The following is a 24167-nucleotide window of genomic DNA, read 5'->3' as shown; positions in this document are numbered from 1 at the left end:
AGATCTTTCAATGGCTGTTTTGTGCAATGTTCTTCACAGACAAGACAGCCCCACAATGGGACTGTGTAACTGCCGGCAGCCGGCACTCCAGGAAGATAAATACACTGACTTTATGGACCTGAGGAGCTGATTTCTAATAAGATCCTGCTTGGTTGTAATGACATCCTGAGAGAGTGAGCCAGTTTCCATGGCCTCTGGTATACAGTTATAAGGTGCAGAGCAGGACTTGCTTAAACAAGGCCCTTGCATTTGCCCTTTTAGAATGTGAAATGAAGTGAAATAAGGAAGTGGTTCTAAGACATGCCCCAGAAAGTGCATGTGCGCGTGTGTACGCGTACATGTTACTACACCTGCAGACACTTTTCCTAAAGCATTACCTGCTTGTATATTCTGAATTTTTTTTTTTTTTTTTTTTAGAGAAACGTTGTGTTTACCAGTAAAGCCGAGCACATTCCAGCACCGGGCATGGCCTGGAGTCAAAGCAGCAGGGGTGGGTAGGTGACCTCCATGGAGCCTCACATGGCGAAGAGGATGAGGAAGGCGACCATCAAACAGAAGCGCCCCATAGCCTCAGACAGGGCAAAGCCCAGAATGGCATAGGAGAAGAGCTGCTGCTTGAGAGACGGGTTCCTGCCGGAGACAGAGACAGGGAAAGGAAGGGAAAAGGGCGTGGGTCATGGGTGGTGGTGGAGGACTCCGGTAGGTTAGGTGAATGGGGAGCGCTGAAACTGGGAGAGGGCGTAGCTTGCATATATCCTGGGGATTGGACAGGCAAGCGGAGTACCAACATGGTAAGTTTAAGTGAGCCAATTTGGAAACATAAATTTAAATTCTGAGAAAATAGGAGGTAGATGAAATCAACACAAAGTTAGAAGGATCTCTTGCTAAGGCTTCCTCCAAATAAAGTGCAATTTACAACAGGTGATGCTCTAGGTCACCCCGAAACTTACCTGGCATAGCCAGTGATCAAGCTGCCAAACACTGTTCCAATGCTGGCCCCTGAACCAGCCACACCAACTGTGGTGGCCCCAGCGCCAATAAACTTGGCCGCTGTGTCAATGTCCTGGGAGACAACACTGGTCTGGAATTCCCGACTGGCTACCTGGAGTGGGACACTGCTGTAAGAAGGCTGTTCAGACAGGATCTGAATTTTAAAGGATTAAAATCCTTGACGTGATATGCATATATAACTTTTATATTTTATGTTCTCTACCAGAGGTTAAGGACCCATAACTTATTAGATAGACTTGACTGATTCTTTCATGCTCCACAACCTGGGCTCCTTGCTGACATTTATGTTTACTTGTAGATATGTACAGAGGGGGGGCGTGGGTAAGGATGGGTATGGGTAGAGATCGAGATGTGGTTATAAATAGCAGACAATCAAGAATGGAGAAGGCAGTGAAACATATTGGTTGAGAGCCTCAGCTTTGAATCTTTCTTCTACCACTTCCTGGCTGTGTGTCTTCGGCCATGTTAATTTACTTCTCTGAGCTACAACTGTATCTCAATATGTGGCTAAAAATACCTATTTCATACGGCTATAAAGATTAAGTGATGCAGAGACACTTAACTTACATGAATCTTTGCAACATAATTTCAAGTGAAAAAGTAAATGCCAAAAGATTATGTAGAACACATTTGTTGTAAAATTAAAGCTAAATAATACTTAAACATTTAAATATTTAAAAGTAAAGCTAAGTAACATCTAGATGTGTAAGAATTCACAATCATTAATAAAATTGTATATACAAAGGAAAGAACGGGAATGGTAAACGCAGGGTCCAGAATGATGATTACTTTCAGTGGGGGGAAGGTGGGAGAATGGGAGGTAGGATGATACAGCTAGATAATAGGTTGCAGTCAAGGTTCTAGTTAGTTCTTGGGTGGAGGGCTTACAAGTACATGTTATGAATAAGAATAACTAGCTAACTAAATAAAACTAGCCAGGCATGAACTAATGACAAGAATGTGTCATGAACCAAGAAATAGGACTAATTCAATTCTGTGCACTAGAGGGTCAAAGAAAAAGAAAAGGATGAATAGAAAATATACAAGAAAGAGATTAGCACAGTGCTTGGTACATAGCAGGTACCCAAGAAACTTTCAGGTAGCTGGCTAGGTATTTCTACACATATCCCCACCTACCTTCTCATCCTTAATGAGTTTCACTTCCCCCAGCATCATCAATTTCCCCTCATCGCTATTTCTTGATTTCTTCATTCATTTCTTTTTTTCCTGTTACAACAGCTATATTTCCAAAATCCTTAATTTTTTAATTTTAAAAAACTTGAGGTATAATTTACACACAATACCAGGTACAGGTCTTAGGTGTTCAGTTCTGTGTGTTGTGTCAATTGTGTTCACAAACATAACTGAACATAACCGTCATTTAAAAAAAGATATAGAATATTTCTATCACCTCCAAAAAGTTCCTGTGTGACACTTTCCAATCAACTACCTCCCTGCCAGAGGCAACCTCTTTTTGACTTCTGACTTCTATCATTGTAGATTAATTGTGCCTATTCATGGACTTCATATAAATGAATTATGCAGTGTATACTCTTTCATATCCCCCTTCTTTTGATCAGTCTAATGTTTTGAGATTCCCCATATTGTTGTGTATTCCTTTTTATTGCTAGTAATATTTTGTTGTATGGATATCCTGCAATTTGATTACCCTTTCTGGATAACGGACATCTGGGTTGTGTCCAGTTTGGAGCTATTATGAGTAATGCTGCCATGAACATTGCCATATGATTATTTTTGTGGACGTATCTCAATTTCTCTTGGGTAATCCTTAGGAGTGGAATTGCTGAGTTGTAGGGTAGATGCCTGCTTATCTTTTTGAGAAAATGCCATTTTTTCCAAAGTGGTTGAATCGTTCCAAATCCTTACGTTTGTAACATCTAACTTCACTGAAAGCTGATTAAGTAGCCATACTGGCAATGACCCATTTGTGTCAAGTCTCTGTCTTTTATCAACTCCAGAAGGATTCCCAGGCCAGGAAAACAAATTTTAAAAAGAGACAGATGAGTGTGAAGAGCAATAGGTGAATTTAAATTTGTCTGATGGTAGAATGTACAAAACAGAACAGCAAGAAAGCACTTCCCTGCTGATTCAGACCATGAAACGAATAATTTTTAAGAATGTGTATAACTTGAGTGAAGTGTGAGCCTAAATCATAGGTTCCCCAGCTGGGTAGATGCCCCTTTCTGCATTTTGCTTCAACAGACAGACTGAATAATCTTTGGCGGGAGGGGTGGGTGACCGATGGTAGGGACGTTAATTGCTTTCCATTGGCTGGTTGAGTTGGTTGTAAAGAGAAAGGCCTGCCTTAGTCCCAAAGAGCTTACATCTGTTTCTCATACAGCTCAGCCACCCATGCTGCTTCAGCCATCCCCTACCGCTGGCCAGGCTACCACTATATTGATTTTTACCCCTGCCCTTTCAAAAAGATAAAAGTTCCTAAAAGCTTTTTGTATGCAAGTATGTGTGTTTGTACGCATATATGTGTGTGTTGGTGACAGCAGTGGTTTAGGTTAACAAGCTAAGCAGCAGCTAGGGCAGCCATTGTGTGTGTCTGTGCACGTGCGCGCGTGCGCGCTTGCGCGCGTGCGTTTAACCAATTACTCTAAGATGGGGCACCACCGGTGGTGGCGCTGGCAGAAGCATAACAATTAGAATGTGATGACAACAACTTAAAGATAAGTAGTTGACAATGACTTAAGACCTCATTAAGCGCTTTAACACCTCGTGGTTTATGATTAAAATGAAATACTTGGAGACCGTTTTAAGGACATCTCGTCTCACCAGCAGCAGTTGTTTAGGTAGAGCTAGAATATTGGATACCTCTTCGATGTGGCTTCAATTCTTTTATAACCACCAACAATGATTATCCTATATGGTTATCATTATTCTGCGGACATCAATGGATTGAGGATTTGTGCTTTTACTCAGAAACCTCTTCTTTTGCTTCTTTCCCCAACACTCTCTCATTCTCATCCAGCCTTTCAAACTAAGTGATGGTCAAACTTTCTTTTTTAAGGAAGCCCCTTTGTTCTTATAAATTACATCGATTGATGAAGTCAATTGTGATTTTTACTGAAACCACTTCAACTGGTAATTTAATGACTGGAGAATTCCACCATGAGGATTCACAGGTGTATGTGTGTTTAGATGAACCTGGGATAGTTCACAAATCTGCTAGCCTCAGGCTCCAGTGAACATTTATACGACGGTTTTCATTTTTCTCAGTGGGTCCTCAATAAGTATTTAACAGATGGATTGATGCTGAGATTTCACCATCTTCCAAAAATTTCCTCAGTTTCATGCTGTCTCTGAAATAGACACCATTTAAACCGCTAGAAGCAAAACTTAGTGGTTCTATCCTTTGTTACTAAATATTTCCTAGGAAAGAAATTTCAGTACTTCTGGGACAATCTGATTATATTACATATTAAACTGCAAATATCAGACAACATTTGAATATGTAAGAAGGTTTGAAATAAACGTTGATTATAAAATGTTAATCATCTATGAAGCTATAATTTTAATTTCTGTTGTACTGTTTAGACATTACAACCATTTATTTGATGTGGAAGTTTCATATTAATGAAGCCAATACTACTGTTTGTCCACTTTCAGGACAGCGGTCCTTAACATTTTTGGGGGTCACCATTTAGGAATATGGTGAAATCTATGAAACCTCTAATCCGCAAAAAGCCTCTATTCACTTACACACCAAGTTGATTAAATTTTCTGGGATTTATGGATTCCAGATTAATATTCTCTTATCATCAGTAACATAGGGGTGATTTTAATCTTCTATACATGTTGGTGACAATTATCTATAAAACAAATGAAGGGAAAATGTACCATTTGTCAACAGATCATATTGAAGTTGGAACTATGACTTGAGAGACCTACCTTAGCTAGAAATCCAATTAAAAAAAAAAAGTGCCTTGTTATAAAATAATGGTCAAGTGTACAGCGGATATTTATTGAAAAAATGGATTGACCAAAGGTTCTGGGCGAAGACGTCTCACAATATAATCTATATGACTACTTCAACAAAATTAGGAAAGATGCTTGTTTAAAATGCATATTCCTCAGCCCCATATTTGGCCAACTACATTGGCATCTCCTATGATGGGAGCTGGCACCCTACATAGCTGCTGAACAAAATCCCAGGTGATTCTAATACACAGTTAAGACTCTCTTACATGCTTATTCTTAACGCTTATCTTGAGTACTTTGCAAAGCACTTTATTTATATTAGTATTGTTAGGCAGTCAATGTGGATGAAGATCTTACATAAACATCCAGAAAATGCTTTTGATAACTCCAATTTGGAGAGTGGATGTCATTGGGGAAAGAGCCCTTAGAAGGCAGCTGCAAACAATTGTCACTCCGCTGCACTTACCATCAGAGTCAGGCCACTTTAGATCGGCCCATCACATTGTTTCATTTTTTGGTACTTAGTCATTTGTTACAATAAAAATTAAGTTACAGGGAAGGAACACTGTGACAGGATAATGGACTCCTGCTCAGAAGAAACCAGCCTGCCTCCAATTCATCACGGCATTTATAGTGCATTAGAAGACATTACAGTGACAACATCATTCCTTTGGGGCAGGAAGAAAAACCAGATTGAGTGGGAAAGAGGGAATTTACTTCATGAACTTGGCAAAAGTGAAATAAAAATAGAATCCCGGGGTGGTTTAAATTGCCATGTTCCACAAAGGACAAGGGAAAAGTTAACCATCTCTGAGACTAACGTTCCAGTATGTTAAAAAAAAAAAAAGCTTAGTTCACCTTGCATCACATGAGTAGTTTGTGGGTTAAAATGAAATGGTTGCCTGAGGAATCACAGAGAGACATGGAGAAAATGGGCAACGTTAAGGCAATTTAAAATGATTAAAGTCCACAAAATATTTTGCAAATATAAAATCCTGGAGAGAAGCTTAATAATAATATTTGTCCAATGGACTGAGCCAAAGATATCTATATTGTCTAGGTATTTTAATTGGAGGCCTGAAGTACCATTATAAAATCATAAGAAATCTGTCTGTGTTCTCATAAAAGTAAAAATGGTTGTTTGATGTTACAAAGCCGTGTTTTGAAAAGTAGGAGCTAAAGGAATAGCACTGGGTAGGCGAGTCTGGCAATTTAGACCTGAGAACTTAACAAGTTTAGAGTATTTGTTCTATTATACCCACATGATGTTAAGCCTGGGAAAAAATGAGGGCACCAGGCAACTTGGTATAGTGGAAACAATGTCTTCATTCTGTGATTTCTTTAAAGTAACATTTTTCTAAAGTATGCTTTTTCTTCAAGTAACATTTTTTCGTAAATCTCAGATCTTTGGGGGAGAGGGGGCATACCGGTTTTCTCCTTAATAAAATCTTTAATTCACTTAAGAATCAGTTTGAACAAAAATCTGTGTGGTCTCATTTTCCTTCCCTGTCAATCTGTGCTATTTCCAGGGTGAAAGGTAATTTCGACCATAAACATGGTTTCCATCACACATTTCTAATTTTAACCTATTTGTCTCCATTTGATTTACATTGGGTCTAGAGCAAATTAACTATTGTGAGCTTTTATTGAAAATTAATTAGGTGGCTGAAGTGCCCACGGCAGACTCTGCCAGGGCATGTTTCTCTCTAGGTCGCCAGCCTTCTCCAGTTAAAACACCTAGCAACTTAAAAAATCCATAAAATGAATGATATAATTAGTTCCAGAGTGGAACTCAATCTCTTTGAAATCAGATGCTTTCTTCTAGTGCTGAAGGGCCATGCTATAGCCGGCATTTTATGGCATCAGGGGGTTTTCCTGGGGGTAAAAAAGGAGCTCATTGGAGCTGAATCACCTCACATGACTTACAATAGGCGTCCTTGTGGTACCAAATATAGCTGCATCTCTGATCTGACTCCTAAGTCAAAGCAAGGAGGAAGAAGGAAGCTGTGCTCACAATACTGTAAAGGTAAAAATAAGCTACCCAGGTTGGAAAAGAGACCCCATAAGTGTGTGTGTGTGTGTGTGTGTGTGTGTGTGTGTGTGTGTGTGTGTGTGTGTGTGTAAGAGAGATCTTATACTTAAGAAAAGCCGGGATGTAAATGTGATTTATTGTAAATAGTTCCACAACATTAAAATGAGTTTTTATTTTCGATGTATGCTGCTTCAAAGAAGAGCTCTGTGGGCTCGTAAAAATGCGGAGAACAAATAGGGGCCTCTAAGTCCAATTTATATGCCATGCCCACTGTGCACTGAGACACATATAATCTGTAAAATGTCAGCTTCAAAGTTCCACCGAGATCGGTGTTAACCCTGACCTCTGGCCTCACTGCCTCTGGCTGTGCCTGTGTGCTTTCTTTACCAGCTGTTTTAGATAAATGTGTTCCATTTTTAAGAGATTGTCTCAGGGTTTTTTACATGAATAGTGGTAATATTATTAACTCTCGCTGGAGAAACCACCTTTTCTAAGAGGGCTTTGCAGAGGAACCAATCATTTCATGCCCCATGCAGAGAGGAGTGGATTAATAAATATGTCATTGTACTGAAAATATTTAAACAACACTGGGAGAAAAGAGCAAGGCACACAACAAAAGGAAAGCATGTTAGTAGTGTTTCCTGTCAAAATGCACAGAGGAAGCACTTTATTTGGACCATTTTCTCCATAAAGAGACATGGCGGGCCAAGATAAACACAGTGAAGGAATCTGGTTTATCCCACTTTGGAGATTGGAGACCATCAGCTCAACCAAAGTTATGAGACCAAAACCAGGTTTTCTCTCTCGAGGCTGCTAAGTAAAGCCATTGACAGAGGCACGCAGATAGACGTAGTGGATCAATATTGCACAGTTAAGTGGTGGTGCTTACAATTCCTTCAGGGTTGAGCAGAACAGTTCACTTATCAGGATCAATAAGCAGAAAATTCAGAGCAACACATATACCATTTTCGTGTGGAGGATTTGCCCAATCGAGACTATAAACAAAGGTTTCAGTCACCGTTCGGGGACGTTTTTCAATTTCAACAGAACAGAGTACATCCTGACAATGTTTACTGAGTGCTTCCTGAATGCAGCCTAGTTCTTGATGGGGAGTGAGTTCAAAGACATAGAAAAAGTACCATGTCTACTAGCCTAAAGCATCGACTGTCCGGAATCGAAAAGCCAAACGTCACAGCGACGAGCGCTGTCTTCAGGAAGAGCGAGCGTAGGTGGAAATGAACCTACCTACGAGACAGGACACGGTGACGCGTGGTGAGCTTCACGCAGGGTGACGCGCCCGGAGATCAACTCAGGTGAACAGCTGATCGGACCCAGGTGAGCAAATGGGAAAGGGAACGCTATGCTCCTTGCTAAAGGAGACAGAAGACAGAGGGACACAGGAGAAAGAGAGACCACATTTTGTTGTGAAGCATTCAGTGTGACCCCACCTGAGGCAGGGGGTGGGGAGAGTGGCAGGGGAGCCAATGTAATTCATTCTTGGTCCGCTTTTACCAGCTGTCAGTGTCTCATCTAGAAATGCTGGCTGGTACCCATTTTGACACGTCTTGGAACCAAGGTTTACAATGTGTTCAACATTTAAGATGATGACAGAAAACATTACAAAACCCTGAAATTATCACACCCCCCTTCAAATCCACATGCGTTTGAAATAGGATGCCAGATTCTCACCATTCAACTTTATGTACTAGGACAGTTTGGAATTCTTTCATGCATAGAGACTGACATCATTTAGATTGAATAAGCCACAATTGGTATTTTTTTAACATGAAAAAGTTTCTCAAAAGAGATAAGACTGTTGAAAACCATTAAAGAAATCATGTTGAAAGGGTAGCTCTGCTCCCTCTAGGATATCATATCATTAGTAAAGCTGGCACTCCCAAATGTGTTACCCAAAAGTATTAAGTCTACACCAGGTGAGAAGGTTGTTTTTGAAATTGATCCTGCAGAATCGTCCCTTTAAAGTGGCTGCTTTCATGAATCAGCCAGTGTTTATATATTATTATAAAGATAATACCCTTACTTACCTCACCAGGGTGTTTTGAGAATTAATTAATGTTTGCCAAGTATTTTGAGCTCTGTAGATGAAAGGTAGAATGGAAATGCTAAGTCGTATTATTATTTTCATCTGTATTTGAACTTGCCTCTTATAAGACAATCTTTTTTTTTTTTAAGATAATGATCTCTCCTTTGGGGAGAAAAGGGAAAAATTGCTTCATTCACAATCAAACCCTCATAAGGAGCACAGGTGTGATTATGAGGATTTGGCCTAAAGAGTAGATTGAAGTGGATGGCAACCTTCAAAAGTCCATATTCCCAAATCCCAAGACCTCTCCTGGGAGTACCACAACTGTCAAGTTCATCCTATAATCCCTGCTGAGATATGGCCAAATGCAAAGGCTGGGACCAATTGGGTATTTACATGGCATGTAGATAACAACTCAGACCCTTTCAATTAGCCTCTTTCCTGCTAGGTGTTTGTGAGGTCTACAATCCAATTTCTGAAGAGAAAAATGCTCCCTTAATCCTACCAAGAAGTTAAAGGACAGTGTTGAGAAATTGGTTTGGCTAAGCCAGTTGGCTAAATTGGCTTGAAAGTAATTGATTTTGCTCTGTCCTGTGTCTTCAACCCTAAATCTAATCCTGGTCAGTATGGGAGAATGGTTGCCAAAGGTCTCGACGGGCCCTTCTGAGAGTGTGTCGGACTGTAGTGAGGAAGAACAGGGCAAATCTCAGGATCCTAAAGAACTCAGAAGCACCCCCCCCCACCCCCGCCCCCAGCGTGTGCCTTTTCACAGGCAGAGGACGGGCCTCCGTTACCAGCATCACTTCCAACACCTGGCAGGTACAGAGGTGGTGAAGAAGGAACAGATGTGGCACTGATGATGGGTCGGGGGAGCCTGTCTACATCAAGAAGACCAGAGTCTTTCCTTAAAAGTGGTTTGAAATTCCCTAGAGGCTTCTAACTCCGTCCTTTGATAGAGATGTTCATATAGCCAGAGAAACTTTAGAATCAACTCATTTCTATTCTTGCTGCAAATCAAAAGCTTGCCTGCTATTAATGACTTTCCTCTCAAAAACTGACATATACAATTGCCAATCTTTTAACATGTTTTTTTAAATCATGATTTTTTTCTATACCTTTATCTCTAAGATTGGACATTTTCATCTAAAGCTAATTGGGATTATCCTGGGGTGTTAGCAGACAGGTTTTAGCATCATTCACTGAATCCTCCCAATAACCTCTTGAAGTGGACACTATAAACAAACCTATTTTACAGAGAAGGAAACTGAGGCTTAAGAAGTTTAGAAAACTTGCCCAAAGTTGCCTAATCAGAGAGTGGCAGAGTCAAAAACCTGTGTGATTAGGCTTTTCCACCTCTGCCCCACTGAATCGCGCTGCTTGAGGGATCTTAGTTCCCCAACTAGGCACTGAACTCTTGCCCTCAGCAGTGAAAACACAGAGTCCTAACCACTGGACTGCCAGGGAATTCCTATGATTAGGCATTTTGACACAAGAGGGAGCGATCTGAAACACTGAACTGAACTGTCTTTTCCATGCCCCTAAAATAGAGTGTGTAAAGAGGATATTGCAAAGTAGAACATATTTTAGTGCATCAGGATACACGCTATGTATAAGGAAACGTTCTCTTTTTTAAAAAGCACTCGTCCTCCAAATTAAGGCTCTATGGATTCTGAAAATATCCAAATTACATTGTGGCCAAAGGAAAAAGTTTGGCAAAATGTGTCAAGTTTTCTTTGAATGTTTCTGACCCTGCTGACCTATCTCAAACACATCCTTTCCCCAGGTAGCTCTGAAAACTCAGTCTTGAAGTCCACCATATGCTTTCAGGTTTATCAGAATTACTCTTGATCACAAAGCAGATGCATTCCTGCCTGTGCACAAATAACTCGGAGCCCTGGCAGGCAATTAGATAGAAAAGAAACAGTTCAGCTATTAATCTGCTTTTAGAACCCGTGCACAGAATAGACAGAGCTCTTAAAAAATCACTTAATGTATCAACGTGCTGTAGAAAGGGCAAACATTCAACCAAATTTGTTTCTAGAAACTAAAAAAGAATAAGTCTTTCAGGTCTGTTCTTTAATCCAATAAACTTTAAAAAGATGATTAAACAAAACCTTTTTTTCTCCTCCTCCAAAAGCACCACTTTAAAACATTTTTCTTCCCTTTTCCTGTGTTAGTCTCAAGCTGTGCTAGTTTCTCCTCATTCATCCAGCAGGGGTCACTCTTGCCCACCATACTCTTAAAAGGCATCCTTGCTTGTCTGCACTATTCTGTACCCGGACCTTTATTCCAGGCAGCAGAATGAAGAAATATGGGCAAAGACATCAGGCCTGAGAGACTGAGAAGAAAAGAATCTGTGGTTTTGGGATTGCAGTGTTAGGGAAATGGATGCTTTAATAATGACTCTATATGATGTAGGCTTCAGGTCTGCACTTAGAACTTCTCAAATGCATAAATTAGTTCTTATCACAAAGTAATTAGCCTTAGCTCACTCTTGCTGTTAAACCTGAGTGCATACTGTGTCTCTTTTCTGTGTGTCATTATCAGGCTGTTAAGTAGGGAAAGGGGAGTGGAGCTGCGTGTACTTCCATTTGTCCTGGCCATTCTCAGCCACATACTTCCTGGGGGTTCAGCCTGGCCTCAGTGCTCACTCATACCTTGCAGAGCGATGGCTGTCTAATCTGTAGTGACTGTCCAGTCTTGGGTGGAAGTTAGTCTTTAGCTGTAGCAGCTTCCTCCTGCAGGAACTCAGGGCAGGTTCATATAGGCCATTCAGACCAGATCCTGAGTCTGTGTGTGCGTGTGAAAGGGGTGCTGGGGAAGGCATGGTCTTCCTACCTCCCCACTCAGGGCCTTCTCCCGAGGCCATGTGGGCAGACCCAGCAGGAAACAGCTTGATATGGCCAGGTTCTGCTACTGAGGGTGGCAGGGATGGGGTTCTAATGCTGAGGAAAGTGGTCTGTTGAGGATGGGGCTGTGTCAGTAAAAGACACATGAAAAGTAAAGCATTCCTTTTGATTACTCTGCACCTCTCAGTGACCAAACACTGACATTTAAATCAAATATTTAAAAGATTCACTTTTACTGTGCTTCCTCTGTATCTTTTTTTTTTTTCTTTTTTCTTCTTTTTTTTTTTTTTTTTTTAGTGTGCTAGACTTAAAAAAAAATACACCTTAATTTTTAGAGCAGGGTTAGGATCACAGCAAAACTGAGTAGAAAGTATGGAGAGTTTCCAGATACCCCCTTGTCCACATTTGTATGCCCTTCCCCACTATGGGCATCCCAGAGAAGAGGGTACATTTGTTACAACTGATGAGCCTACACTGATACATCATTATCACCCAGAGTCCATAGTTTACATTAGGGCTCACTCTTTGTGTTGTACATTCTATGGGTTTTGACAGTGTATAATATCATGTATCTAACATTGTGGCATCATATAGAAGAGTTTCACTGCCCTAAAAATCTTCTGTGCTCTACCTATTCGTCTCTCTTGCCTCAATATCCCCTGACAACCACTGATCTTTTTACTGTCTCCATAGTTTTGCCTTTTCCAGAATGTCATATAGTAGGAATCCTATGGTACATAATTTTTTCAGACTGGCTTCTTTCACTTAGAAATATACATTTAAGTTTCCTCCATGTCTTTTCATGGCTTGAGAATTCATTTCTTTTTAGCACTCAATAATATACCATTGTCTGGATATACTACAGTTTACTTATCTGTTCATTTACTGAAGGACCTCTTGATTCCTTCCAAGTTCTGGCAATAATGAATAAGCCTGTTATAAACATCCATGTGAAGGTTTTTGTGTGGTGTAAGTTTTCAACTCATTTGGGTAAATACCAAGCATAGCAATTACTGGATGAAATGATAACCTCAATACCTTTTCCTCATGGTCTTCACAATTGTCGTATCAACATCCTACCTTCAAAATTACACACCAGATGCTTTCTCATACTTGGAGTTTGTGTTTGGGTAGATGACTGTTCCCTCTGCTCCCTGATTCCACCACCAGCTTCTGGAGAAGGGTCCTGTGTCTGCGCATCAATTGTCGGAGGAGAAGCAGCTGTGCAGAGGAAGCTGCGGTCACCGTAGGTGCCTCTTCCGCTGGATACAGTGGGGAGAGGTGGTTTAATCCGGTGATTTATCCAGAATTAGACCAAACCGCATACAATGAAATACACTGCTTCTAATGCTGGGGTTTCCAATTGCCATTGAATTCAATTAGTTTCAACTTCACATTCTGGGGGGTGGGGAAAAAGTAGTGTGTTGCGATGGTGGCGGTGGTGGTAATGGTGTGTGTAGGGGAGGTTTAATGAATAATTTGGTGTCAGTTTTGAGTCCCAGCATTGGATACTTGTCAAAGGAGTTGGAATTTGAGGTATGTCCTTGCTCTTTTTGACCCCATGGACTTGCCTTGTTTAGACCCCCAAGATGGTGCCAATGGTTTCAGTGTTGACGAGCTGCTCTGTAGATTGAGAGCTATTAGCCAACACATGCCAGCCCCCCACTGTGCCTTCTGTAGGTTGTGTGATGCCAGCCAATATCTTTGCTTTGTGTGCACTGCTGAGGTCTCTCTGTCATCGATATCCTTTTTATGACTGAAAATGTTTTGGTTTGCAGCAAATACGTTTCCAAAAAATAAACCAACTCCAGATTATTTTGATGGTTGAGATACATGCTGAATGTAGAAATGGACATTTTCCAGTAACTCCATTGGGTGACCTCCAGTTGAATGGATGAAGCTGTAGTCTAGCTGTGGTTCAACTCACCATTCCAGGAGCGCTGGAGAACACCAGGAAGATAAAGATATCTACAGGACATTGATTTTAGAGGATAAATAATGTTGCCAGAGACTATAGTTTGTGAAAAGTGAGGTATGTTCGACTCACTTCATTTAGTGCTCCCATGTCTTAGAAACAGATCGAAACTACACACAGAAATGTGAAATGATAGACACTAAGTGGTTATGTCTCCACTAAACAGCTGATGAAGTAGCCTGTATTAAAAAGCCATTTTAGAATTATAGGAAAAATAAGACCTATGGGGACACGGAGGTCAGCCTGTCAAGCCTACCAAATGATCCCTACTATCGTCTTCAGGTAACCGTGTCCCTTTACTTCTTCTACTGGAGGATGTTTTAAAGCCTAAGTCAGATGTTCTATGATTTATTTTCCTATTCTTTCCAGTTATTCCACCAAAATATCCTTTAATCAATCAGCTTTCAAAAGTGTTTGATTTTTCATTTAAATCAGTTCTTAAGGGGCTGAGGTATACATGGAAAATAGAGAGAGATCTAGCAACAGTAATTAAATATCAACACAGGCTGCATTCCTATAGTATTTTATAAAATGTCTAAGGCCCAGGAAACTTTTCTTTGGGGAGCACTTTCTTTCTGGCAAGTCACCATTTACTTTAGTTCATCAAATAGTTTCCAATGGCAACTCCTGCTGGATGCTGCGTTAGGAGGAGGAGTTGATGAATAGGACACTGTCTCTGCCCTTGCCCAGTGCCAGTGGGGAGATGGGACATTTCAATGTGATATAGGAGTGCTGTGTTGGAGGCGGGTCAGGGTGACAGCATCTTTGCATCTCAGCCGGATGTGTTATTCCTGAGACACTTCTCAAAACAACCAGTAGGAGTCAGGCAGATAGATGATAGGGGCAGAAGACTCAGAAAAGGATTGCACACGTCTCTGCTGACATGAGCAAAAGTACTGGTGTGGCTGATACCTGAAGGGCAAGGAGGAGACTTGAAAAGAGATGAGGCTGCAGAAGTATTGATACCTGGGAGTCCATCATGGAGTTTGCAGTCTACACTGTAGGTAATGGGGAATCATGGCAGGATTTTAAGCAGGGATTTTTTTAAAGATAGAATATTTTGACGATTATGTGGAGGATTGTGGCTTGGAGGGAGCAAGACCAGAAGCAGGAAAGCTATTGAGAAGGCTTGGTCAAAATGACCAAGGATCATTGGTCAGAATCGAGATGAGGGGCATGGTTTCATGACTCCTAAATAAGCTTAACGGGAGAATTCTTTTAGCTGCAGATATGTTGCAGTGCATTCTATACTTGTCCAGTGGATGAGTGCGCTTTGGGAGGGTGGAAGATCTGGTGCCCCCTGTGTATCCACTCTCCTCTGGAAGCTCTCCCTCACCCCTGAGCATCCCCAAGATCAGAGGCCACCAATTACTGGGTGTGATTTTGGAAACAGACAGTGCCTTCTTTCCTCCCTTCCATATCTGCTCACTGATGCTGGAAAACCCTTTAGGACAAGGATTAAAAATAATCTCTAACTTTTCTTTCATACTTATTAGGTTTGGGATGCTAAAGACTCTGAGCAAGGTAATAGATTGTCTAATCTGATGTCATATCCTGTGCTGGTTATTTTCTTCTGCCCCTCCAGATGGATTCTCTGCCCCTCCATGGCCATTGCTGGCTGCTATATGCAGCACCACCAGATTCTCTTGCTGAAGCTCCTGCTGGATTCTCATACGGGCTCCACCACCCCTGGCGCCTTTGTGTTGGGGTGGGAATAGCTCCCTGCTGGTAAGAGTCCCAAGTGCTCCCCCAACCTCTCACCAATTCCCTTTACCAGCCTGCACTTTGCTAAACAGCAACTTCATTTCATTCTCTGCAGTTAATAACTTTGGAGTTTCCTGCCATTCCCCTGCTGATACAGGTCCTTTCCTGCATTTGCACTTTTGTAGGCATAGGACACTGAGCTCCTGAGCGTGAGGGTAGCCATGGAAAAAGGAAAAGATCAAGAAAGAGGATTCTGGGGTCATAGAGACCTCCTTCACACCTATCGTTGGGCTGCCTGGCTGCCCATCTGCTTAGCATGTCTGAGGAAAAGCTGGCTTCACAGATCTGGTTTGAATTTATATTTCAAAAATCCTGAATTGATTTGTAACCTCCAATCTGTAATTCATAACCACTCCATCAATAGGTATTTCTTGTCTAAGCGTGTAACTTAGTAGACTCATCACAGGGAGGGAAACCAGAAACACACAGATGTCGTCTTAAGTTGGGTACATAACAGAGCCTTCAAGGGTTAAGAAACAGCCACACGCTGCATGGCAGGTATGGTAGGTTTACCAGAGGTTTTCTTTTGTGCTTCAACAATAAAGTGGTTGGTGGTCTGCTGGCTACAGCCTGTTGTACATTCCTTGCTTTTATTAGGATAACCATAAGCCTCAGAGACCCACCCTGATGTCAGTGACAGGTTTTATAGAACACTCACAAGTTTCTTCATGTTGTATTCGGGGGTATATAAAGTGTGAGGCATAATAGGTAACAGGTTGGAAGACCAGTTCAGGGCCGACAAAAGTCCCAGTTCCTGATGTGAATACTTAATACCTCCTCATTACAGGAAAAAGTTGACTACCAGATGCCTGTTACCGCAGCTCCAGAGCCCACTAAAGCTTTGGGTTCCTCCAGGAGCGAGGGTGGGTTTTGGCAACTCCCCCTGCCGTTCAAACAACCTGGAGGTCAGGACACGCCCGGTTGATTTAGAAACATTGGAGAGGAGCATTTGCTGGAAACATGTCTCTGGTTATTCAGAGGCCAAGTGGTGAATTACTTCCAAACCGTGATTTCCTGAGATGATAGAGCAAGGTGGTTTCAAAAACTGTTTTAAATAAACTCAAAAGCATCGCAACAAATGTAAACTCCAAGTTAGTCTGTTCGCATCATGAAGACAGCATTTCAGGATGTACGTTTATGGAGGTCCCTGCCATCATCCCCTGAGCTCCAACTGCAGTTAATTGGCATGACAGTGACCCAGCCCTGCACTCCTGAGCAGAAAAACACTCACAATTTGTCAGGTTCTAGATGCTGTCATTTATCCAGCTGTGTTTTGACAGCAGGCGGTCTGGGAATCGCATTGTTTTGCATTTCCAGGGCACATGAAGTTTCTTGACAGAATGCTCATGGGACCGACTCCTGCCTCAACTCCCCAGGGTGGTGGGAGGAAGGGACCCTTGCTGTCCGGCTTCCACCATCTGATCCTGTCATGCCTGGCATGCCCCATGGCCTCGGACAGACAGAGGGACCCGGGCTACAGTGTTGAGCTCCTGTCACTGTCCCAGGCTCCCTGTGTAAAGTAAGCTTATATTCCCAGAACAACCACCTATTACAAAAACACTTTTACCCAATATTTTCATATATAGGGTGAGTCTGTTGAATTGGCCTTAAAAAATCTAAATCCAAGAACTCCTAAACTATAGATAACAAATGATCTGAAATACTTTTGTTGTGGTTTTTCTTTAAAAAAAAAAAAAAAATCCAGGGACTTCCTTGGTGGCACAGGGGTTAAGAATCTGCCTACAAATGCAGGGGACTCAGGTTTGATCCTTGGTCTGGGAAGATCCCACATGCCGAGGAGCAATTAAGCCCGTGCGCCACAACTACTGAGCCTGTGCACTAGAGCCCTCAAGCCACAACTACTGAGCCCACATGCCACAACTACTGAAGCCTGCACACTTAGAGCCTGTACTTTGAAATAAGAGAAGCTAAAACTCATTGAGAAGCCCAAATACCACAATGAAGAGTAGCCCCCATTTGCCACAACTACAGAAAGCCCACACACAGCAACAAAGACCCAACACAGCTAATAAACAAATAAATAAAAAAATAAATTTTTAAAAAAAATTCCAAAATGGAAATAGCTGTATGTTACTATTCTGCTTAAAACCCTGGCTTTCTATTCCTCTTAAAATCAAATACAAAGACCATTAACACGATCTCCGAGGCCTTGCTTGCGCCACCCTTGCCTTATCTGAATTTCCTCCTTCCCCTAAGCTGTAACCACTCTGGCCTCCCTTCAGCTTCTTGAACTCACCATGCCTCAGAGTCTTTACACATGCTAATCTCTACACTTGGAATTTTTCCTCTTTCTTTCCTCCTCCCCTTCTGCTTCAGATTTCAGCTGTAATATTATTTCTTCAGGGAAACCTTCCCAGACCCTAGCTTAGGTCAGTGCCTCTTGATTTCACAGTCCCCTAGACTCCTCTATTGGACCTATTGTAATTGGAAGCAATGAATCATTAGTGTAATTACTTATTGAATGCCTTATTTCCTTCTAGACTGTAGACATCAAGAGATAATGGACGCTGTATTCTCAACACCTAGCGGAGTACCTTTCATATAGACAAATGTCTAATTGATGAATTTAAACAACGCATACTTACTACAAAACAAATTATCAAAAGTGGAGAAAAATGTAAAGAAGAAAATTAAAATAATCTATATCTCTACATCCCAGGCATAACAACTATTAACATTTCACTGTATTTCCTTATGTCCTTTTTTTAAAAAACAAACATATGTGGTGTGTGGACAAACATGACCTGCTGAAAGCTGGATCCTATGGACATTTAGAAAAGCCTTAAAATGCACCAGGCCCCTGGTGTTCAAACCTGATGTCAGTGGGGGAGAGTTTGAGCAGCGATATCACCATTCGTGGTCTCTAAGGCTGGGGAGGGATTAAAAAGCAGCTCCTGAGAGCAAGTTCTGGGATCTTCCTACCCGACTTCACTGTCACTTTAAGAATGTTTATCTAGACTCTTTTAGTAAAGTAATGATGTCTTAAATATTTGGAAACATGTCACCTTACTGTTTAATTTTTGTTGCTATTATTATTACTCTTTCCCTAACTCATATTATTGGGGATGTTTTTCCAGAATTGTGGTACCAGATTGCCATTGCCCAGCTCTTTTGTAAAGGGGGAAGTGTCTGGAAATAGACTAGGGGCAAAGGGATAATCCCCATTCCCAGATAACCACGTGATTTCTTCCCACCCCCACTGCCACCCCACTCCGGCGCTACCACAATTTATCGCATAGAATCTGCTTCTATCTGTGGGCTAAGTCCATAGAGCAGGTACTATTGTTATGCCCATTTTATACGTGAGGAGATATGATGTAACGAGGTCACAGAACTTGACCGTTGCCACACAGCTAGTCCGCAGCTGAGTCAGGCTTGAAAACCCAAGTCGACCTGACTCCAAACGCCAGGCTCTGAGCCACCACACCACGCTGCCCCAAGTGGATCAGGAATATGAGTGGACTTCACAGAGCCTTGAAAACCCTTGAGCTTGTATATAAATTTTGTGTGTCTACACAGATTTTGTATTTTTTTCCTGGGGAGACGTTCTCTATATTTCATCAGATTTATTTGGAACAAGAAAAGTAAAGATTCATCTGGATTAACGATTACACTACTATTTGTTGATTGATTACGAAGTACTGTTCTAAGCACTTTACACGTATTAAATCCTTTAATCCTTGCAATAACTCTAACTGGCACTATTTTCCCCGTTTTGCGATCAAAGAAACTGAGACACAGGGAGGTCGTCACTTGCCCAAGTTCTCACAGTCTGCTGTAGAGCAGGGATCTTGTCCAGCCAACCCCCTCGAGTGTACACTCCTATGTAACCACAGTGAACAATGCCCTCTTTGCAGATCTCTCAAGGTCTCATCCATTTTCTGCCCCTGAACTTGAGATGTATCTCTCTGTTACTGTATACAATTCATGTAGCAGTTTTTCCTTCCTCCCCTTAAAGCTATTAATAAGTTGGTGGTGGATCTTACAGTAGAGGACATCCTAGAGTAAAAATTAGCAACTCTCCTCAGCAGGATTTATCATAGTAGTGATTCATACTGCTGTAAAACTATCTTAAAAGACTGTCATCCCTCTGGTATGAAATTTGGACAAGTTTGTCATGGAGGTGGGGTTCTGAATTAAAAGGGGGGGTCCTTTTGGTGGCGGCATGGACAGAGAAGTGGCTAGGAGTGAGAGGGGATCCCACTGACAACCACTGAGGGTAAGGGGGTTGCATATGCCTTCTCTATAAGGTGTGCGTCTGTCACTATACACTTCTGTTCTATATAAGGATCCATACACATTTGACTTATATTCATTGATTGATATGAATGCTATTTGGATGATCTGATACTTTCTCTACACCTTTTGAGATGATGAGGCACAACCTAAATTGTTCCCAAATGGCTTTCAGGGATTACTATGTGTGAGGACTACACACTTCACAGTTTTTCCCTTTACAGATGGAAAAATAGAGGTAAGAGCACCAGGCTACTTGTTCAGGCGATTCTAGGGGATTTAATATAAAACTAAGAAGAGAGTTATGACTTTCCTCTCCCTGCTGAGGAATTAGCATTTTCCTGATTAAGTGACATTGAGACCAAAGACTGAAATAACAGAGCCTCAGAGATGAGAATTGAGTCTACCCCAGGGTCCAGATGAGGTGAAAGACAAAACAGGAAGCGTATGTGCTTACAGCACGAGGCCTTGGCCAGCACCACGCAGGCTCCATGGTTTAAGCTGAGTGGGTGTGGGAGAAAGGCCTGAAAAATGCATGCTAGGCTGGCTTGCGAGAGAGAAAGATCTTGTACCTTTTTTCCCCTGAATGTTCAAATTCTGGCAGACTGCTACTTTCAGGCCCATTAAAATTCAGGAAGGGAAAAAGGAAAAAATTGAAATAGTTTTCAAAGAGGAAAAAAGGCAACAAACACACCCACTCTTGCAAAAATAAAATCCCACCCCAAAAAAACCTTTATGAAAATGTTTTTGAGCCTAAGAGACGGAAGGGGGTTGGAATGTCAATGGGACACAGGCCATGGAATGACTATTGAACAAGGCATCCCCACCAGCATCTGTGCAAGCACTTCTTAACCTTGTTTGATCCTCGGAGAGAAACAGCCCTGTTCCCTCCCCAGAAGAAGAAACAGAACCCATCTCTATCGATGGGCTAGATCCCACTGTGCTAATGCGGCTAGGTGGAGTGCGGGGAACAATCTGTTCTACTTCACTGCCTCAAAATAGGAGCCTCTCGCTCTGGAAGTTTCCTCCCCAACCCACCCTCTCAGGCAATCAACGGTCCCGGCCAAATCCTTCCTTCAGTCTCAGATTTCGGTTATATAAGCTGCTCTATCAAACAGACTCCTTCCCATTCAGACCAGGGTAAAATAGCCATTTACACAAACAGCCAGTGGCTTATGTAACCAGAGTCCAATGCACGAATTATAAGAAACGTGCTCACCCATTCAGGTGTCTCAACAATGGCAGGCAGATTCCAGAGCTCTGGTCTCTGCCTACAGCGGAACTCTGTTCTAAGAGCTGGACGCCTCCTGAGAGGTCAAGTCCTTCCTACCGTCTCTCTCCAGGTTAAAGAGCTTCGTGGTATGGTGCACTTTACCCCCCACCCCCACCCCTGTCAGATTCTTCTTCTTCATAGAGAACGGATTTAGCATGTTTAATATCAGAGTTAAATGGTGGATTTTGCTCCTGGTGGTATGAAATTTTCTGAGGACAAAAGCCATATATATTCAGAATTTAAAATTTTGAAGAATACAGAAAAATAAGAAAATTAAATCCACCTGTAATTCTGCTACCCAGAGCTAGTTACTTTTAACATTTTGTGTATATCCTTCCAGTCTTTTCTCTATGCATATCATATACATACATACACACATCTGTATACACATATTAAAGATGTGCACGTATTAAAGCCATGCATATATATATATATATATATATATAATATTTAAATGAACAATACATCATGACTTTACTGGCCATTCTGTTTCAAAATCTTCTTTTTTACCGAACAACGACGTCATCATCATACATTGATCTCATTTTGATCTTCTCTGTCTCAGTTGTCCTTCTAACACCCCTGTGAGGTTGGTGTCACCACCCTCACACAGCAGCTCAGATTCAAGGCCTCTGACGCCTGTGATCTGAACCCTGCCTTATGTCTCACTGGTATTAAATTCTTCTCTAAGGAAGGTTTTCAGTGGCTGTTTGGTATTCCCATTGTATTCTATCCAACCCATCCCTTATATCAGAGTGTTTAGATAATTTCCATTTGGGAGGCTATTCTAAATAATTCTGTGAGGAACATTCTCTCATATAAATATTTATACTACTATTCCCATAGTATAAAATCGTAACAATGGAATTTCTGGGTCAAGGATATGCCCTTTTTGATGACTTTTTATTATATACTGCCAAACTGTTTTCCAGAAAGTTGAAATGAATTTATATTCCATCAGTTACTGCCCAATACTCCAATCAAAGTCATTTTATAAATTTTTAAAAAATGATTAAAAATGAAAGAAAATATCATTCCCAAACTGCTTTCCTTAGGAAAATAAAAATACATATAGAAAATGTTTGATGATCTGCCGTCTCTCATTTATTATTATAATATTTCTAGAAAAAAATCGTGGGAGGACTAAAATTTAGCTGTGAGCTCCTACTAGAATGATGTGATGAATTTACCTTCAGCCCCCAAAACATAAACCTTGCAGTTGTTTTTCCCCTTCCTGTTTCCCTCTGCCCTGCAGACCCCAGCCACAGCTTCTGATAGCCAGTCCTCCACAGGCTCACGGGAAGATGTGGCCTCTAACGACACAGCAGAAGGGAACTTGCAGGATGGGGAGAAAAGGGGCTCAGGTTCACTGCTGTCGGCAAAAATCTCCTAAAAACGGAGCAACGTATTTAGCCCTTCTGTTAATATGCTGTCTAGACTTGAAAAGATTGCTTTTCTCTCTGTCGTCGAGGCTTCAACTTTTGACCTTATTTCTGTCCTTGTGTCTGTACTAAACTCAAGCAGTTCTTGCCTCCTGGAGGCTCGACAGTCAAATTACCGAATTACTTGTCACCTAAGCTAGTGCAGCCACCAGGTGCAGGCTTGATCCGAGCCACGTCCTCCCGGTGAAATGAATGGAAAACTTGACGACACTTGACCGCCGAGGCAGAAAATGCAGGGAGTCCCCCTTCTCCTAGTTTAAGGGTAAAATGATACCTTCCCCAGAAACTGGAGCAGATAATCCCTTTGTCGATCGTGGCTGGAATCTTGGAAGGTATTGGAGGGAAGGTTGAGAAGAACAGTTTATGAGTTCCACACTCGGCGATAGAAACCAGTTCCTAGCAAAATGGACATGAGTCTTTTTTGGGATACGTTTTACTCTGGGACGTTTCTTCTTCACGTTCACACTCCCAGGGTTCCCAGGGCCTTCATGCTAACAGCTGGCTGCTCAAGTCCCTGTTCAAGATGTAATATTTATTAAGCACTTGCTGTTTGCCTGGCATTCCTATGCATTCATCTAAAACTGTTCTCATTTAATCCTCACAACTGCAATCTTACAAGGCAGGTACTCTTATTGTTATCATTCCTGTTGTACAAATAAAGAAACTGAAGCAGTAAGAAGTTATGAAACTGGAATACCATAACACAAGGGCAGAAGTCTGACTCAGAGCCACGTGATTAACCACTGTTCTATGTTGCCAATCAATCTAGATTTTTTTTGTTGCTCTAGATTTTTCTTCTCTGTCATCAAAAAAATCATTTGTCCCCTTAATCTATCTGGGCCTTGCAGAGGTGGCTAAATTAATCCGATAAACACATTTAGTCTGCTAATGGCTAATGACAGACCAAAGCATTACCCATCTGAGTGACTGTATAATTCACTAGAACTTTCACTGTTCAAAGACTAGTGGTGGGAGGGGATGATGGTGCTAGGAGGTGGGGTGGGGTGGGGGGATAGAATATTCTTGGGTAGGGGACTTCTCTCATTATCAGTCAACGGCTCACTCAGCATACAGGACAAGACAAGCCTTGGGTATAATATTTAGGCCTTTATCAGGAATGACCAAGCTCAGCTGTTTGCCTCACAAGAGAGAACTTCAGAGAACTCAGAAGCTTTAGACAACCATCGTCTGCCAACCACTGCCAAACACCATGCTTTGTGGGAACCACACCATTCCACAGTCTATCCACAATCTCCAGTTTGCCTGTATATCGCTGTGATTAAGGAAAGCAAGAGGAGTAGGACATGATTGCCCCATACAGATCTGTCACCCTGGCCGGGCGTAAACCAATTGAAACATCACAAACCCACATCAAGTTGTCACATCCTTTCTATTTGTTTGCCCCACAACATCCTGCAGATACTTCCCTCTCCTGACTCTCTTTGGGGCCAGGGCAGATTGTGGAAGAGAAAAGATGACTCGATGAAGGGTGTGGCCAAGAAATAATATAATCTTTGGCTTAAAGATGTATATTTTGGTCCTTTGCAAATGTATTTAAAAGATTTTAATGAG

General features: G+C 41.6%; 1 protein-coding gene across 1 annotated transcript in view; it reads right to left on the bottom strand.

The window, feature by feature from the left end:
• Positions 1-452: 452 nt before the first annotated feature.
• The window catches only part of LOC130851967 (ATP synthase F(0) complex subunit C1, mitochondrial-like), a 130804-nt gene continuing 107089 nt past the window's right edge, over positions 453-24167 (bottom strand). Inside the window, exons 2-3 of the mRNA XM_057732619.1 lie at positions 951-1144; positions 453-630 (exon numbers count right to left, since the gene is read on the bottom strand). Coding sequence (XP_057588602.1) covers positions 516-630; positions 951-1144 — 309 coding nt within the window. The 3' untranslated portion in view covers positions 453-515. The remainder of the gene's footprint in view (positions 631-950; positions 1145-24167) is intronic.

The sequence above is a fragment of the Hippopotamus amphibius genome, chromosome 4, assembly GCF_030028045.1.
Source record: "Hippopotamus amphibius kiboko isolate mHipAmp2 chromosome 4, mHipAmp2.hap2, whole genome shotgun sequence".
NCBI classification, from domain to species: Eukaryota; Metazoa; Chordata; class Mammalia; order Artiodactyla; family Hippopotamidae; genus Hippopotamus; species Hippopotamus amphibius.
The sequence above is the reverse complement of the archived record's forward strand: the minus strand, read 5'-3'. Positions and strand labels throughout refer to the sequence as shown.